The sequence below is a fragment of the Anoplopoma fimbria genome, chromosome 5 (assembly GCF_027596085.1).
Source record: "Anoplopoma fimbria isolate UVic2021 breed Golden Eagle Sablefish chromosome 5, Afim_UVic_2022, whole genome shotgun sequence".
Lineage (NCBI taxonomy): Eukaryota > Metazoa > Chordata > Actinopteri > Perciformes > Anoplopomatidae > Anoplopoma > Anoplopoma fimbria.
This window is the reverse complement of record NC_072453.1, coordinates 7,377,852-7,394,779: the sequence shown is the minus strand read 5'-3', so window position 1 is coordinate 7,394,779 and position 16,928 is coordinate 7,377,852. Positions and strand designations below refer to the sequence as shown.

Here is a 16,928-nt window from a genome sequence, read left to right as displayed (position 1 = left end):
ACAATATGCAACAAAGGTGCAGGATGTTTTCAGAGAGATACACAGTGCTACAGTTATGTTTTTTTTTTATTGTATTTATGTTTTTATATTTGTCACTTACCTATCCATCTATTTATTTCTATTTATTTATTTGTGTATTTATTTGGTCATGTGATCATTAGTGCCATGAATTCATTTACAAATTAGATTTTATGCCAACAAACATATATATCGAGAGCCATTTCAAGAAACCTGTTATATTTCATTTCTCATTGTCACTTTTCTTTTTGAATGCTTGTTACCAAGAAGAAGAACGACTTCGACAGCAAGACGGACAAGTTGATCTCTTCTGACTTCTCCGGTGATCTTTGTTTATATCTAACATGTCTCTTTATCGCACTTTTCTCTGATAACTGGAACGTGTTCGTGGCAGGTGGATAATGACTGAGTGAGAGTGAGCTGAAAACTTTGCAGCAGATGCATTTTGAGCTGGTCACGTGCAGAGATTTTGACTGACCCAGGAATATTACATCAACTAACATAGTCAAACCCTGACAGGCACATCGTTTCTCTCACGCACACATTAAATGCTTGCTAATTAGCTTCATCTCTTGGTTTTATGCCTCGCCCCTTTGACCTGTCTGTTTGCCTCTTCACCCGTTGTGTAGCCATCATCACAAGAGAAACTGTACAAAGTTGTTTGCCACACTGTCCGTATACACTCTTTGATTGCTCACCATCACCATTTTCATCTCTCTCATCACCTTCACTTTCATTGACCCAACTCTGGCTAAGATTGTAAACTATTCTCCATTCATAAGGGTCAGTAGAATAAGGTGTTTAAAAAAAAAGAAATGTCTGTATCATAATTTAAATATAAAAGTGCACTATTATAACTATTGCCTGTGATAAAAAGAACAATTATGATTGAATTGATGGTCAAAATAAAGAGAGATCCACCTTATTGTTATGGTTACAAAAATAAACCCTAAATTCATGTGTGTGTCTATTTAGTTTCTGAGTTTAAATGGTGTCTGTTTATTGTAAGTGGCTGTATCTTTTGTCTTGTGCTAATCTAAAAAAAGGTAAAGCTTAAGACAATTTTACCATCTGGAGGCAATCATTATACTTCGTATCTGTTATAATATCAAATACTATAATAATCACAACATGAACCCATGCTCAAATAAGGTTAAAGGGAGAAAGAAAGTAACTTACTAGCTTCTCCTGGAGCTGTCAACCACATCTCATAGTTTTCCATGACAAAATTGAGTTTTTCAGAGCTTCCAACAAATAGATGGGGTTACAGCCATGGTTTACCATAACATATGACTTAGAAGCAGTTGAAAGAAGAAAGAAAACCCATCTAAATAAAGGACTAGAAATGTGCAAAGGATAGTTCATCTTAGTAAAAGTGTCACTCCCATAATGGCATTAATCATCTCTGTATCGAATATAAACATGTATTTGTTAATTCATTTAATTTAAAACACTTTAATTCATCTTACATATAGGTAGACATACATGTGGACAGAGGGATCTCCCCGCCCCTAAACGTAGCAGCTCAGGCACCACACAACTGACTGCCAATGCGTGATCGCGACATTTCCCACGGTCGCTGAAGGCAGCATCAGCCTCATCCTGGAGGAGAGCATCCGTAGTTCAGTCGCACAGGGCCGACACCACTGGGTCGTCGTCGGGAGTTAACTGACCTGCTACTTTGGACCGTCGACATTTTCGTAAACAACAACAACAACAACAACAGGTATGCCGACAGGGTTGTGAAAAAAACACGTCGTGCGTTGCGATGAAGATGCACACAGTTGCATCTTCGCATGGAGGCTGAGCAGTCCTACCAGCAGGGATGGGACGCTCGGCTAGCCAGCACTAGCATCTGCTAGCTACCAGGGACAGACCTGCTGTAGTTAGCCAACGCTAGTTAATACGTCAGCTAGCATTGACCTGCACTAATTGGTTTTCCATAATTGTAGTACAATAGTGAGCATTAGAGAGGAGCTGTGGGCTGTAATAACGTATTAATAATACTGTACCACTGCTTCATCACATTGCACTTTATTGTGATGCTGATTCCACACAAACCACTGCTTGAAATATATCAGAAACTGACCAAAGATTAAATATGCATGTAGTTGGTTCTGCTGGGGGGAAAAAAGCACCTATTCTGTAAATACTTTAAGACAATTCCATCAAAAGGTAAAAAAAATAAGTATTGTTCATGTAAAATATATAATTGTCTCATCATTAAATGAGACAATTATCCTGTATGTACCTAAAACACAAATTCAAATGTGAAACTTTTGAACTTTGTTACTCTGGTGGGTGCACAAGTGTGTAAAACATTTCCCCCCAATCCCTGTCTGCTGTTTATTTTGGGTTGATTTAGCTGAAAGGTATAGAGTGTCATCTTTGACTGCAATTGTATTGTTTGTTGACTTTAAAAGCTGTCCTCACGTTGCCCTTATACCTAATATACTTTAGTCAACAGTACAGTATTTACTTTCTCCTGTCTTGCATTATGTGGTTGCTTCTACAATGTGGGTATGATAAGAGAAATCTGGTGATATTCCATTTTCACTTGTTGCCATAATAGAGCAGAGTACTGCAACGTGCAGTTATTTTCCTTCTGTAAATTATTCCTGTTGTGCACACATGCAGGCAAAGGTTATTCGAGATAAATTAAGATTAGGAAGAATATGTTGCCATGTGTGAGGTTCTAGTAACTAATCACTCTTAACTTAGCAGTTATTTACTGTTCACTTCACTTTTCACTTTTCTTTTTGAAACCGTTTTATCTTGGAGGGCATTCAACCACAAAACAAACATGCATATCAACTTTAAAAGACTAAAGTTGACGTCAAACAATAGATGGAGGAATTGTAATAGGAAAATGACCTAGAAGTGTTAACCTTTCACCTAGTTTACACACACCGGCCCTGCCACCCTCTGTCCTCTTCCTGCTCAGGACACACTGTCCAATGTTGATCCACCTGCTTTCTGTCTGGCAGTTTTCCACTAGTCAAAATGCAAATTGTTTATTTGTTTAGTCTTTATATCAAGCAAGTAAAGTACAGGGTTGTGTCGAACCTTTTTCTCCTTAAAAAAACTTTATATAAATTGTTAGATCTTTAAACATACTTTACTATTAATAGCCCATCCCCCTTATTAATTACTCTATTAAATTATGCTATATCTGTAGCCTAATCAAAAATATCATTGTTAAGCAGTATCATTGTCTGGCAGTCTTTTTTTATCGCCCAGCTTTAAAGACATGAGCTCTAAGCGATTACACTAACAATGCAGATTAAGCTCCCAAAACATGTATTCCAGTTAAAGCAATATTGGTAATTACATTTTTGGTTTGACCAGCGTTTCATTAAGTTCCACTGAGTAAAGCAGATGTGTTTGCACTGACAGGAAGGGGCTGAAAGTTATCTGCCAGATCCGACCTAAAGTGAAGAACAAGAGCAGCAGACGTGACCTCCACAGGGGTGTAGTCCAGAGTCAGAGTGACTCAACCTCAGGGCATTATCCATAGCCTATTTGTGGAGGAAAATCAATTCGGTGCGAAGAGAAACAGTTATAGCCTTAAACAAATATACCCGATCACATCAGCAGCCATTCAGCGCTTTCCCATCAAACTCGTATCTGTTTCAAGCTGACTTTGCATTTGAAAGGACTCATGAATAATGTGTCTGTTTTTGAGCTTCTCTTAAAATGCTCATGCGTGAAATGGATGTGTTTAGGCAGGTATAAGCATGCAAACTTTGCAATTCACCATTAGTTTGATGAATCATCTCTTAAGTTCCTTCACTTGCTACGGCCTTCAGGGCTCAGTTTCCCATCAGCTGTTGCAGTGCACATTTTAATTTTGATCACAATTCACAAAGCATTACGTTCACATTGTTTTTTTTGTTTATTATTCTTGTTGACAGATTGTATGCCGTTGTCAGTGTTGTAATCTGCCCCCTGGGTACCTAAATGTTACAGCTGAGGTCTGACCAGAAGTATTGTATATATTTTTTAACCACAAACTCCAAGTAACCTGACAGGCCAGATGGTTTGTTACACAGAACCATCTGAGAAGTCTTCATCTGGAGAAGAGCGAAAACAACTTTCCATTGAGAAAAGCTTCAGTGCCGTTCTTTGCTCTTCTTTGAATGAAGAAAAAAAATCCAGTTCTGATATAACTCATGATTTTGCTGCATCTATGCTAACCTCTTCAAGGAGCTGCTAGTGTTGCCTCTCTGTTTCGTCTCGCACACACCACACACGTAGGAATATTCCACCTCCAACTTCCAAGCACTCCATTTGAACTTTGACTTTGTTCCAGTCAAAGTTCATTGTAGGTTGTACATTTTTGAGTAAAAAATTGTCCGTAATGTGGCGTCAGTGTCAAAGTAACTCCTTGAGTTGAGCAGTCAACCCTTAAGCTTAATTATCCGACAGATAATTATTATTTCTCAATTGAAGGAAAAATTTGTAGCAAACTTGGGCCATATGTGTATGACAGTTTTGATTTATTATAAAACAAGTTTGTACATCTTGAAGGGGCTGTTTTCAAATGTTAGAAAATGACTGACATAATGACTTAATAAAAAGTATTTCACATGATTTCTATTTTCACCTGAGATAAGTTGTTTTACCATGTTCATTTGTATTGTTGTGTTTGTATAAGTTATTATTTATTTTTTCTTCATAGTTTGCGTGTAACACACGTACGTTTCTTCCTTTCTGCCTTTAGGTTGTTGGCTGCCTATTCACAGTTAAATAAAACGTTTATTTTTCCTCTCTTTTGCACAGTCATCATGGCAGAAGCCCACCAGGCGGTGGCCTTCCAGTTCACGGTCACCCCCGATGGCATTGATCTTCATTTGTCCCACCAGGCCCTCACTGAGATCTACCTCTCTGGTGTGCGCTCCTGGAAGAAGCGTATCATCGGACTGAAGGTATCTCAACTCTGGCCGTCACACATGTTGTTTGTTTTGTTTGTTAACGCTTAGCCCATGTTCTTGACCCAAAACTGTCTATAATGATATATGGGGTTCTGCTCATTGTTATTACAGCTCTTCCTCCTCTCTTCATGTCAGCACTTGCATCTGTTCAGAGCTAAATGTGGAAGAATCTTAAGTATTTTGTTTTGATGGCCTCTCTATATAATGGTTTCAGTGTTTTTGCAAGAATAAAGATTATAAACTTGAACTACGCAGATTTATAAGTTATTTGTATTTTCACCTTATTTATTTAAACAGAGGCACAGGTTGAATGCAGCAGTTGTTTAAATCGTAGGCCTTTTAACTATGGTCTTTTAATTGCATATAATTCTTAATTTCAAAAGTTGTTTTTTAGTTTTGGTTGAATAACCCTGTACAAAGGGAACTCCTGAAAAGAACGAGCCCTCAGTGAGTTTTTTTGCCGTTGTAATGTCTGGACTTCATCATCAATCAATAATGAATGCCACACATAATAACACACTTTGCATGAGGCTAACCTCGTGTCGTTGTTTGATCTTCCATCAATCGCTCATATTCACAAGCACTGCGGATAAGAATACAAGTGATGTTTCATTTTTAAGCTTTTCATACCAAGTCGGACACATACACACCTGCTTCAAAAGCCTTAAATTACCAGTTTAATTCACAGTGAATTGTTCTATAAATCTATTTAATGTCTGTCACCGAGTTAATGCAGTTAAGACTTGAGCAGTACCATGACATGTATGACTTTAATGTGATAATAATTATCAGAAGAATGGGATTTTAAATCTCTCTTCTCTCTCGTTAACAGAACAGCGTGGTAACGGGGGTTTATCCTGCTAGTCCCTCCTCCTGGCTTTTTGTGGTCATAGCAATCCTGGCTACTATGTACACGCGCTCCGACCCCTCCATGGGACTCATAGCCAAGATACAGGAGCACCTGCCAGTCAGGTAACACCTCTCGTGACTATATGATATTGTTAAGATTCACCAATCACACCTGCAGACTCGAAATGTTCCCTTTCCCTGATTGTACATTGTGTTATAGAGAGACGGGTGAACAGTATTTTTAGATGTATAGTGTGATTTTAATGGGCCTAGCTGTTTCCAATTCTTCCTTTTTTATAGTCTTCAGTAATATCTTTTCTTTTTTTTATGTTGTGACACAATTAAAAAAAAAAAAGAATAGTTGATGTTTTTCTCCCCATTCGCCAATTCCCTTATTCATCTTTCTTCTAGTTTTATTTTTACGTGTTTGTGCCAGAACCAGCTGAGGCCGGAGGCATTATGTTTTTGAGAAGTCTGTCGTGTCAGATTTGCGGTTCTGATATCACAGGAAACCTTGAGGGAATTTCATTAAATTTGGCACAAACGTCCACCTGTACTCAAAGATGAACTCATTACAATTCGGAGGTCAAAGGTCACTGTTTCTTCACAAAACAGATGTTTGGCCATAAATTGATAAATGTTATGCAAATTATGACAATATCACAAATAGGATAAAATATAGGAGAAAGGAGATAGGAGTTATTTTCTTGTTTATTCTGTTATTTCTTTCACCCACTGTTCTTTTTTCTCCCTTTCTGTCCATCTGTCCATCATCTCCCGCTATTTCCAGCCAGTCTATGAGTAGCCAGTGCCAGACGCTGGTGTCAGCGGTGCTCTTCAGCACCATGCTATGGCTCTTGCTCATCTTCACCATGCGCCTGTGCCTCAAACAGCTTCTCTCCTACCACCGCTGGATGTTTGAGAAGCACGGCAAGATGTCCAACACCACCAAAGTCTGGGTGGTCAGTGTTGTCTCACACCTTTTTCCCATTTGTTACTGTAAACTAACAATACCCTTCACTGTCCTCAAGTTCTGTTATCTTCTGTGTGCAGCATGAGGGACACTTTTGTATGCTGTTTACAAATACAATTAGTGCAGTGCAATGTGTAGTGTTTATTTATGAGTGGCAGTTTTTATGTCCTCCTTTGCTACAAAATCTTGTGTGTTTTATGCTCAAAGAAAACAATGTTTAGTGTTCTGGGAACGAGGTCGTCTTGTTCAGAAATAGTTTCCAGATATATAAAGTGATGAAATAAATAACAGGAAATTTGTCAATCTAAGTAAGTTGAACTACAAATCATCCAATAACAATCATTTAATAATACATTTGTATATCTGATTCTTATGATATATCATATTCTTCAGAACTACTTGATAAAAAAAGATATATATATTTTGCCCTTTTTATGTCCAGACTTTAATATTATGGGTGTTTGTTTTTGAATGCCTGTGTGTCTATGCCAGGCGCTGGTGCGGATCTTTTCTGGCAGGAAGCCTCTGCTCTACAGCTACCAGGGATCGTTGCCAAACCTCCCTGTGCCTGCCATCAAGGACACAGTCAAACGGGTGAGACGTCACATGAAGCCGAGGAAATGACAACACGCTGATAACTGACCGCTGAACAGATGGATCGCTTTTGCACAATCATCATTTTCTGCCTCTGTCGCAGCACATTTCTTTGGTTATTGTCTGAGTGTTTTATCTGGCTGCAAGCTAGTTTAGAAATATATAAAATGTTATTCCATCTACCATTCTATTCTAACGGATATATATATTTAACAGATGAGAGGAGAGAGATTTCACTATAATTTAGATTTGGTTGTAATGGTAGAAGGCTTCCACATCACCAACCGTTGCCTTTAATTTATGCTAAATCATTGATTTACCAACCTTTTTCTATGTTTCTGTATTTAGTAGACTACGTTTTCATGTTTGTCATTTTATATCTGCTGAATGATGCTTATTCTTCTTTCACATCTCTTTTGTTTAGCACTTGGAATCAGTGCGTCCGCTCATGGACGATACAGAGTATGAACGCATGACCAAGCTGTCTGAGGAGTTTGAGAGCAGCCTCGGTAAACGCCTGCAGTGGTACCTCAAACTCAAAGCTCTATGGGCCACCAACTACGTAAGTGGTTGACCACAGTGAGTGTGGCTACTTCAAACATCACTTAAATGTCCAGAGCAAAGCAGGCCAAAAGGAAATTTAAAATTCTATTAAAAATGTATGTCTTTTGAAGGTTCTGTGGTTTCAATTATTCATCCTGTCAGAATATTTAAGTGACGTGAATGACTTCTGTTTGGCTGCAATATTAGTTTTCTCACAAAGAATTAATGTGTGTGTGTTTTTAATTCTTAAGGTCAGTGACTGGTGGGAGGAATATGTCTATCTACGAGGACGGAGCCCAATAATGGTCAACAGTAACTATTATGGCATGGTATGAAAATATTTTTGGGCTAAGACATTCCCAGTTTAACCCAACGCAGTTCTCATTAGGATTGATTCTGTTTGATGTTGGACATGTTGACTGTACCAGGCCTTACAGGTTAATTCTTTCTATTTTATGGCCTTTGAGATATTTAACGATCTTTCTGTGAATCATTTGTGAGTGTTTGTTTGTCATGAGGAGAGAAAAATAATGGATACATAATTGTGTGTTTACTACTTTTGAGACTGAGACAGGTACTCTTGTTTTTACTTTTTCATGAATCCTGGAAAAGTTAACCTAACTTTTAAGTTATTTGTTACTTTTTATATTAATACAACTTCACACAAACAGTTATCTAAATTATTTTTAATATAGCCTCTAAAAACTCAACTATTTCCTCAAGCATGTTCAACAAACAGCCTTTTGTTTATTGTTCAAGTAACTGAGAAGATTATAACTCATGCATACCCCAGGTATGGGGTATGCATGAGTGCTTGGATCTTTATTCTTCAATCCCAGGCGTACTTTCGGATCATTTTGTTTGGATGACCCATGATTATCCTGCTCCTGACTTCCTGTCTCCCTGCGTTCTCTCCCCAGGACTTCATGTATGTGACGCCCACTCCCATCCAGGCGGCCAGGGCAGGCAACAGCCTTCACGCGTACTTCCTATATCGCCGCAAACTCAACAAAGAAGAGCTTAAACCTGTGAGTTTTCCACCGGTCAACCCTTTCTGCCCCAAATACACGGAGGTCGTTCATAATTCATGTCTCTATGGCAACAGGAGACTTTTGAAAACAAATTTTGAGGCATTTGGATATTTATATGTGGAACCTGAAAATAATATATCTTGATAAATAATTACAAGAGACATATATTGGACCATGAGTACATGTTTCGATTGATTGATTTGACTGATTCGTGACTCTGTGAGTAACATCCATTCATTGCCGTTTGTATGTCTTGCAAATTTATGGTAGATATCGTGTGCATCTCCGTTCATTTATTTATTTTTCATGTTATGTTTGTGACGACAAATCCCTCATATTCTCATACCATGCTCATCTCTCACCCCTCCTCTTCTACTCCTCTCAACCTGTCGTTCACTCGCTTGATCTCTCTCTTCATTCACCTCCCCTCATTTCCCCTCACTCATCTCCCTTTATTTGATTTGATTCTACATCCCTCCACTGCTCTCCTCTGTTCTTGCCTTCGTCCTCTCCTCTCCATTTCCCAGACCCGTATACCCGGCACTCTCATTCCTCTGTGTTCAGCTCAGTGTGAGAGGGTATTCAACACCACACGCATTCCAGGAGAGGAGACCGGTAAAGAGACAGACATGCACACTCGCATAGACACACTGATATATGATGCACGATATTGTCTGAACACGAGCAGGTAGCTTCAGCAAGTGAGCAGTGCTATCACACCACTGCTTCAGAGATGATGAGGAAGGTGTCTGAGCCCTCCGGAGTCTAAGCGTGGGAGAGAAAAATGATGTGGACAGTGTGTTTGTGTGTGTGAGTTTGTGCAGTCTACAGAAGCAAGGCGCCGTGATTCACTGAGTCATAGTATGTCTGCTGTACAGGCCATCCTGTCATCTCTCATCTGTCTCCTCTTGTCTTCTGGTCTCATTGCAGGTCTATCTGGGTTTCTGGAAATGTTCTGTCTCTAACTAATGTCTATTTTCTTCTGCCCACACAATTTGTTTTCTCATCTTTTTCTTCCTCTCTTCCCTTGGCTATATTTCTATTCCTTCCAAACACTCATATGTTTGTTTTTTCTATTTTCCTTTTCATTTCACTCTTTTTCTCCCTCCCTTTCTTTTTGTACTGGCCCATCCTTCTTTATCGTGCTCAGTGGTTGTTGAGGTCTGCAGTTCCTTGCTGTTCCTATCAATTTGAGCGGATGTTTGACACTTGTCGAATCCCTGGAACACTTACAGGTAGTATTTACATTGTTTACACAACTGGCTCAATCCTGGTTTTAGATCTCTAAATGTCAAACCTATATGATAACAATATAAATGTGCATAACATTTTTTAAATTAGGAACCACAATGTAAAGAAACCCAAAGTGCATCCTTGCTTTCAGTCTTGTAGCACTGACCTTCACTCAGACATGCCTCCTACAGTATGTCTTCTTTCCTTCCTTTGTTTAGTAGCCCTTAAGTTATCTATTCAGAGCCAATCTGTTAGCACAAGCTAGGCAAGCTCAACTTAAAACTGTCCATTTGAGTTGTATTGTGAAGTTGAAGAAGTTTCACTGTTCATCTGAATTCAGTAAGGTCAAGTGTGTGCCAGTGTGGATCAGACCTTAATCACTCAGCTTTGTAGTCTTCTCAAGATGATTGGTAGAGTCAGATCACACCAAATCCTTCATATGTATCTACACTTAACATGATTCCTGCACATGAATATTGTTTATTTAGAATATTTATTTGCCTGTTTATTGTGTAATTTTATCCACTGAATGACACAAGGACAAAAATTGATGAACCAAGACATTAATGTGACAGAAACCCATGCCAGTAGGACAGACAGTTTTAAACATACCTAAGTAGAGGCACACACAAATTAAGTCTAACATTGCTGATGTATTTGTGTTTCTATGACATGCCTTTGACTCAATAAACTAAATATAATTTTTATTTTTATTTTTATGTGCAAAGACACTGTGCAACATTGGCAGGACAGCGACTACGTAGCGGTATACCACAGGGGGCGCTACTTTCGTCTCAGGATGTACCATGCAGGCAGACTTCTGTCGCCCAGGGAGATTGAATTCCAAATTCAGAAGATCCTTGATGACCCGTCACCTCCTTCCAAAGGAGAGGCCAAACTGGGAGCCCTGACCGCCGGAGACAGGTCAGTTTGACAGGCCACCAGTGCTTAAATCACATGCATAATACGGTGCACTGCATCCTTGATGTAATGTCATAATTATTTTCTCTAAAAATGTTTCACAGAATTCCATGGGCTCAAGCCAGGACGAAGTATTTCAGCAGTGGGGTCAATAAACGGTCTCTGGACTACATTGAGAAAGCCGCCTTCTTTGTGACACTGGATGATGAAGAACAGGGCGGGCTGGCAGATGACCCAGCTAGATTAGATTCATATGCCAAATCCTTGTTGCATGGGAAATGCTATGACAGGTAACTTTACACTTAACTGAACACTGCCTTGTTAAAGTCAACTGGTTATTAATGTTATGTTTTTCAATCCTTATCTTGGTTGTCATGCAGGTGGTTTGACAAGTCCTTCACAGTTGTTTACTTCAAGAATGGAAAAATGGGCTTAAATGGAGAGCACTCCTGGGCTGATGCGCCAGTGTTATCACACGCTTGGCAGGTAAGGAACATGAAAGAAAAGTAAGTTCCACATTGGTGTCATATGGTCCTTAGAGTCACTGGTCACTTATAATTGTTGTGTGTTTCCAGTACGTCTTGTCCACTGACTGTTTCCAGCTCGGTTACAATGCAGAGGGTCACTGCAAAGGAGACGTGGATTCATCACTACCACAACCACAGAAGCTGACCTGGGAAATCCCTCCAGAAGTGAGTTTTCCATCCACACCTTGCCCATCATTTCTTTGCTCCGCCCTCAAAAAACAGAGTTTAGGTAATGCACTACTAACAAGAAAGGTGCATTCACTAGAGTGCAGATCTCTGCCAGGTGTGTCTGCAACGACCACTTGTTTGTTTGGATGAATACAACCATAATTGGCTAATTAACCCCCTGTCTAGATTATTAGTATATCAGACTCATTTTTCACTGACATGTTAACACAATAGACGTGCTCCCATTGTGATTTGCACAGATGCACAGGCATTCTTCCCGACTTCATCTTAGGGGCGTCATTGATTTTGAAGCTTTTATTAAGGCTTCAAGTAATTTTTTTATTGACAATAAACATGTAAACGTGAGTTTAATGCCCAACAAAAAGCATGCAAATGTCTTTGTCAGCAGAGAAGAACTGAGCATCGGCAATGCGGTTGGCTGTGTGGTAGTTTCCATTAGCTGTGAGCTGATAGCCAAACACAATGTGAAAAACAATAAAACTGAGCAAACTGTTATCTACCACTGTGTGTCACTTGTGGCCCCTTTTGGGCGGGCGCCGCTTAAGAGTAGTCCATCGATCAACAGGCAATAAAAGGTGATTTGGGAAAAGTGTGTGTCACTGCAACCGCAAGAGGTCCTTGATCATGCCACCGTAAATTGACACCCAAAATATAATGCAGTTTGTGTAGCAGAAAGCGAAATAAGCCATGGACGTACAAAGAGATGTGCACACACACTCAGGCACACACACACACACACACCACTTATCTCATTAGATTCATCTAGAAAATGGAAGGGCAGACATATATAGACTTCCTTAGCATGCAAACATCTTATTCTGTTCAGTCTGTCATTCAAAGTGAGAAACCCAGAAGTTATATATGATACTTTTATTTTTTATATGCCTATTTGTATTTTTGGGAAGAGTTGGTGAGAAGATGGATATCTCCCTCCTCTGTATGCTAAACATGAGGTCAAAGCCAGTGTGCTGTGAGCAGAGCTAAGCATAAAGACTGGAAGCAGGAGGAAAGTGGCTTGGCTCTGTCCAAAGTTCAAAGAGGAGACCTACATCTTCATTTCATTTATTAAGTTACATTTGCTTGATTAATCAATACACAGACTAGCTTCATATTTGGAGAAACAAGAGAGCCGTATCGATCACTACACTTAACAAGAAAGCGAATAAGCACGTCTGCAAAACTGTCAAACAATTGAAAGCTTCAGTTTTATACACACTGCCATGCATTTGTTATTTGATTATTTCAACCACAGGGTGTTCATTTTGAAAACGATCACTTGGAATTGAAAAGAGGAGAGCCTAGCAATTTCATACTTATATTTCATGTAAAAAGGGCTGGTAAAAGCTGACTCTTTATTTGTTACAATCTATGGAAGCATTGCTCTTCTTTTGAAACCACAGTACAGCGGTAATAGGTATGTCAGTCTTGTTGATTGTAACTGTTTGTATGTGTCTGTCTCAGTGTGAGGAGCAGATCTCGGGGTCTCTGGCAGTGGCCCAGGCGCTGGCTGACGATGTGGACATCCACGTTTTTTCCTTTGAAGAGTTTGGCAAAGGAAAGATCAAAAAGTGTCGAGTCAGTCCAGATGCCTTCCTTCAGTTGGCTCTTCAGTTGGCCTACTACAGGGTAAGTCTTTCCTCTGAAGTAGTGTGTGTGTATGTGTGTGTGTCGGACACTACATTCAATTTGAGCATTTCATTTGGTGTCAATATGATCTGTTGCATGTGAGATCTGTGTTTGCATTCCAGGACCAGGGGAGATTCTGTTTAACGTACGAAGCCTCCATGACCCGTCTGTTCAAGGAGGGCAGGACCGAGACTGTTCGCTCCTGTACCAATGAGAGCAGTGCCTTCGTCCGAGCGCTGGAAGGTGGAGAGGTGAGAACATGGAAAATGTCTCTTGAAATAAAGTGTGTGAGGAAAGTTTGAGTAACTCAAAAGAGGATGATTAAAGGCTCTCTGATTAAACTAAATCTGCATTGCAAATGATTATGTCTAATTGCTATTTTCGTCGCATAAATCATCCAGTGTCTATTTTTGATATGTGCTACGCCAAGCAGTCATGCCGCTCATGCCATTTCTCCACCAGGCAGCAGATGTGTGCAGGCGTTTGTTCCACGAAGCATCAGAAAAGCACCAGCATCTCTACCGCATGGCTATGACTGGAGCTGGCATCGACAGACACCTCTTTTGTCTCTACGTGGTATCTAAATACCTCAGAGTGGAGTCTCCTTTCTTAAAAGAGGTTCATTTTTTTATATTTATGTCAGACAGTCCAGTTCAGTTTGAGTGTTTATCTCTTAAGTGGACACAGATAAGCAGCGACTTCACCAAACTTCTTGTGGGTATTTCAGGTGCTATCTGAGCCCTGGCGGCTGTCCACCAGTCAGACTCCATTGCAAGTAGAGATGTTTGATATCGTCAACTACCCAGAGTACGTCTCCTGTGGAGGGGGCTTTGGACCGGTCAGTGCTTCACTCACAAAGTCATTTAACTGCTAATATGTGACACAGATTGTGCCATTGTAGCATTCATTAGCAGCAGTCATTTTACTAGTTGTGTCTATGTAATTACAGATTTTAAACCATACATTAGCTTTCACATAAGTGGACTCTTTTTCAGTCTTTCTAAGCTATGGAAATAACTCATTCTAATGGCTCTACACCGCTTGAGTTTTGAGAAATAACTGCACCATACCATGTTTTTTTTTTTCTTTCAGTATTGACACTGTAAAAGTAAACAGTACAAGCAAATATTTGTAATATTTGTTTTGAACTCTTTCTATCACACACAATGCAGGTTCTTCTTTTTTGAAAGTGGCTCAGGGTTGTGATATTCATTAAGCAGGAGTATAAATATTTTCTATATCTCTTTCAGGTGGCTGATGACGGTTATGGGGTGTCCTACTGCGCTTTGGGAGAGAACATGTTAAACTTCCACGTCACGTGCAAGCACTCGTGTCCAGACACTGTGAGTTCAATGAAAGTAGTTAAAGAATGCAGCATAGGAAAAGTGGAAACAAAATCACTCTTTAACTTAGAGCGGGGACTGCTGTGTCAGGACTGAATATTTATTTTTATGCTGTGCATAACATCATTTTTTGAATTGCTTCTATTTAGAAAGAGTAAAAATTATATCTATATATTTGAGGCAGATACAGATATAAATACTTGAGATTTTAAAATATTAACAACAACACATTTATGATTTGAGCACAGCTTTTATTTTTATATTTTCTTTATTTTTTTACTCCCAAGTTGTTTGGAAGTAAAGTGTATCTGTCTCATCTACTGATGACAGCAAATTACATAAAACCATTTTTATCTCCCAGACACATTAATCTCTTTATTTTTATTTCATGTCTCCCTTCTAGGGTGCCAATAAATATGGTGGTCAGATTAGAAAAGCTCTGCGTGACCTGCTACAGCTGCTGTGCCCCAACCAAACAGAGCTCAGGAAGACAGAAGTGAAGCGGCCAGAGTTCAAGAAAGACCTGTAAGCGGTTACTCAGGGGTAAAGGATGCTGAAGCTGTGAGGCATTAATGTAACACTATGAATTGAAGAAAGACTGTTTTTTTTCCCTCATGCATTGGGAGAATTTTTTAGCCAGCCAGATGATATTCAAAGGACAGCTCCATTGGGAAAACTAATAAAATGGAGGTGATGTTTTTACTGTATAATGTTTAATGTATCTGAATTTGTGTGTATATTAGCTGTGGGATAGGTGTCTGAAGGAAAAAGGTCCATAGATTTACAAATCAAGAAGTGTGATTCAAGTACAGCACGGTTTATTGGTTTAGTTTTAACAGACAAACCATTGGTAAAATATAAGTTATCATCATGACATAGATTATTATCAAAAGGCCAGTATTAATTGCACCGCTCAAAGGTAGCGTAGAAAATACTTCATGTTATTACAGGGATTCATTTGATATAAATTCAAGTGCAGTAAGTTTTGACACCATTAAATGTGCCACACTTTTTGTGCCACTGATTTTCTGTTGTTTATTTTATTTGGAAAATATATTTGGAAGCGTGTGACGCATCTTGAGTCTTGGCACATTAGCAGAGAGAAAAAACATGGAGGGCTGTTGAGGTGATTTCTTTTCTACCATCTGAATGCAACATTGCTGTAACAGTGACACATTTTGAAATATTGGAAGTCTGGGACTTTTCATTGTTTACTCGTTATCTATAGATCTGCTTTCTACAAAAACACATGATTGTAATACTGTGCTGAGAGTGCCAGGCGGTTTATACATGCAGTGAAATGACATGGCTCTATTAAATTCATAGGTTGGCGTTACTGTTTGACTAGTATTATATTCAGTGCCAGCTCACCCATGAAATAACTTTGTTTTCAAACATATTCAAAATGTACATACAAATAATAGGTCAATTTTCCTGTCAATGGTCAGTAGGCATTTCAAACTTACCAAGTTAAAAACTGTACTGTAATGAACTCCAGATATTTCACTGCCATCTATAAATATGTTTTGTAATTGTTTTCATCACTGTATTATTAAACAAGCACCATAACAATGCACGCTATATTTCTGAATACCATATGCAGGTTTTTTATTTAGTCTTGTGCAGAGCTGCAGGTCAGATGTGGACATGTGGGGTGAAGCCATCTGATTCAAAGAAAGATGTGTACCAGTGACACAGACTCCTCAGTTATTCTTCATCAATGATTGCCTTTTTTTTCAGTTGAGCTTGTCTAGAAGTATTACTATGGTCAGCCTTTGTAATGCAACGTTACAGCAGAACATAAAGGAATTCTTAAAGAAAAAAAGCTTAAAGTGTTTATTTCTGTTACTCCACTAAGTACCTCACTGATTTAGCATTGCACTCCCATTATTTCTTGGACTTTTGATGGATCATTAAAAAAAAAAGATTGAATTGATGCAGCAGAACCGGCAGTATCTCTTTTTTTCTGCTCCCTAGTCCAAACCTGGTGCCATCAGTTTAATTTTTTCATTTTGGAGCAGCTCCCTCTAGAGCCAAAAAAAGGCATTGGCATTCCCCGTGAAGATAATGCTCAGAGATGTCAGAAGGGAATATTGTAACATATCTGGTTAATGATTTTTTAATTAGCAAGCTTTCAGTCAGAGACC

The 16,928-nt window shown here is 39.1% G+C and overlaps 1 protein-coding gene across 2 annotated transcripts; it reads left to right on the top strand.

Annotated features, from left to right (window-relative positions):
* Positions 1 to 1,608: 1,608 nt before the first annotated feature.
* On the top strand, positions 1,609 to 16,631 carry LOC129090964 (carnitine O-palmitoyltransferase 1, liver isoform-like). Of its 2 annotated transcripts, none has more exons than XM_054598361.1 (19): positions 1,609 to 1,744; positions 4,801 to 4,946; positions 5,785 to 5,924; positions 6,592 to 6,763; positions 7,267 to 7,368; positions 7,793 to 7,930; positions 8,163 to 8,240; positions 8,832 to 8,939; positions 10,093 to 10,177; positions 10,904 to 11,099; positions 11,201 to 11,386; positions 11,477 to 11,582; positions 11,672 to 11,788; positions 13,274 to 13,438; positions 13,561 to 13,689; positions 13,901 to 14,056; positions 14,166 to 14,276; positions 14,689 to 14,781; positions 15,185 to 16,631. In XM_054598361.1, exons 2-19 carry the CDS (start codon positions 4,806 to 4,808, stop codon positions 15,308 to 15,310), a joined length of 2,349 nt encoding a protein of 782 aa, XP_054454336.1. In that variant the 5' UTR covers positions 1,609 to 1,744; positions 4,801 to 4,805; the 3' UTR covers positions 15,311 to 16,631. The 2 variants fall into 2 exon arrangements, with proteins under 2 accessions (XP_054454336.1, XP_054454335.1); XM_054598360.1 differs by lacking the exon at positions 10,093 to 10,177 and adding an exon at positions 9,470 to 9,557.
* Positions 16,632 to 16,928: the final 297 nt, after the last annotated feature.

What these genes read in the sequence shown, in the direction of transcription:
- LOC129090964 (XM_054598360.1), top strand. Translation starts at nt 4,806, where the DNA reads ATGGCAGAAGCCCACCAGGCGGTGGCCTTCCAGTTCACGGTCACCCCC. An exon ending in CTCTATGGGCCACCAACTAC is followed by an intron (nt 7,931 to 8,162) that starts GTAAGTGGTTGA and finishes TTAATTCTTAAG; the next exon opens with GTCAGTGACTGGTGGGAGGA. An exon ending in TTCAGTTGGCCTACTACAGG is followed by an intron (nt 13,439 to 13,560) that starts GTAAGTCTTTCC and finishes TTTGCATTCCAG; the next exon opens with GACCAGGGGAGATTCTGTTT.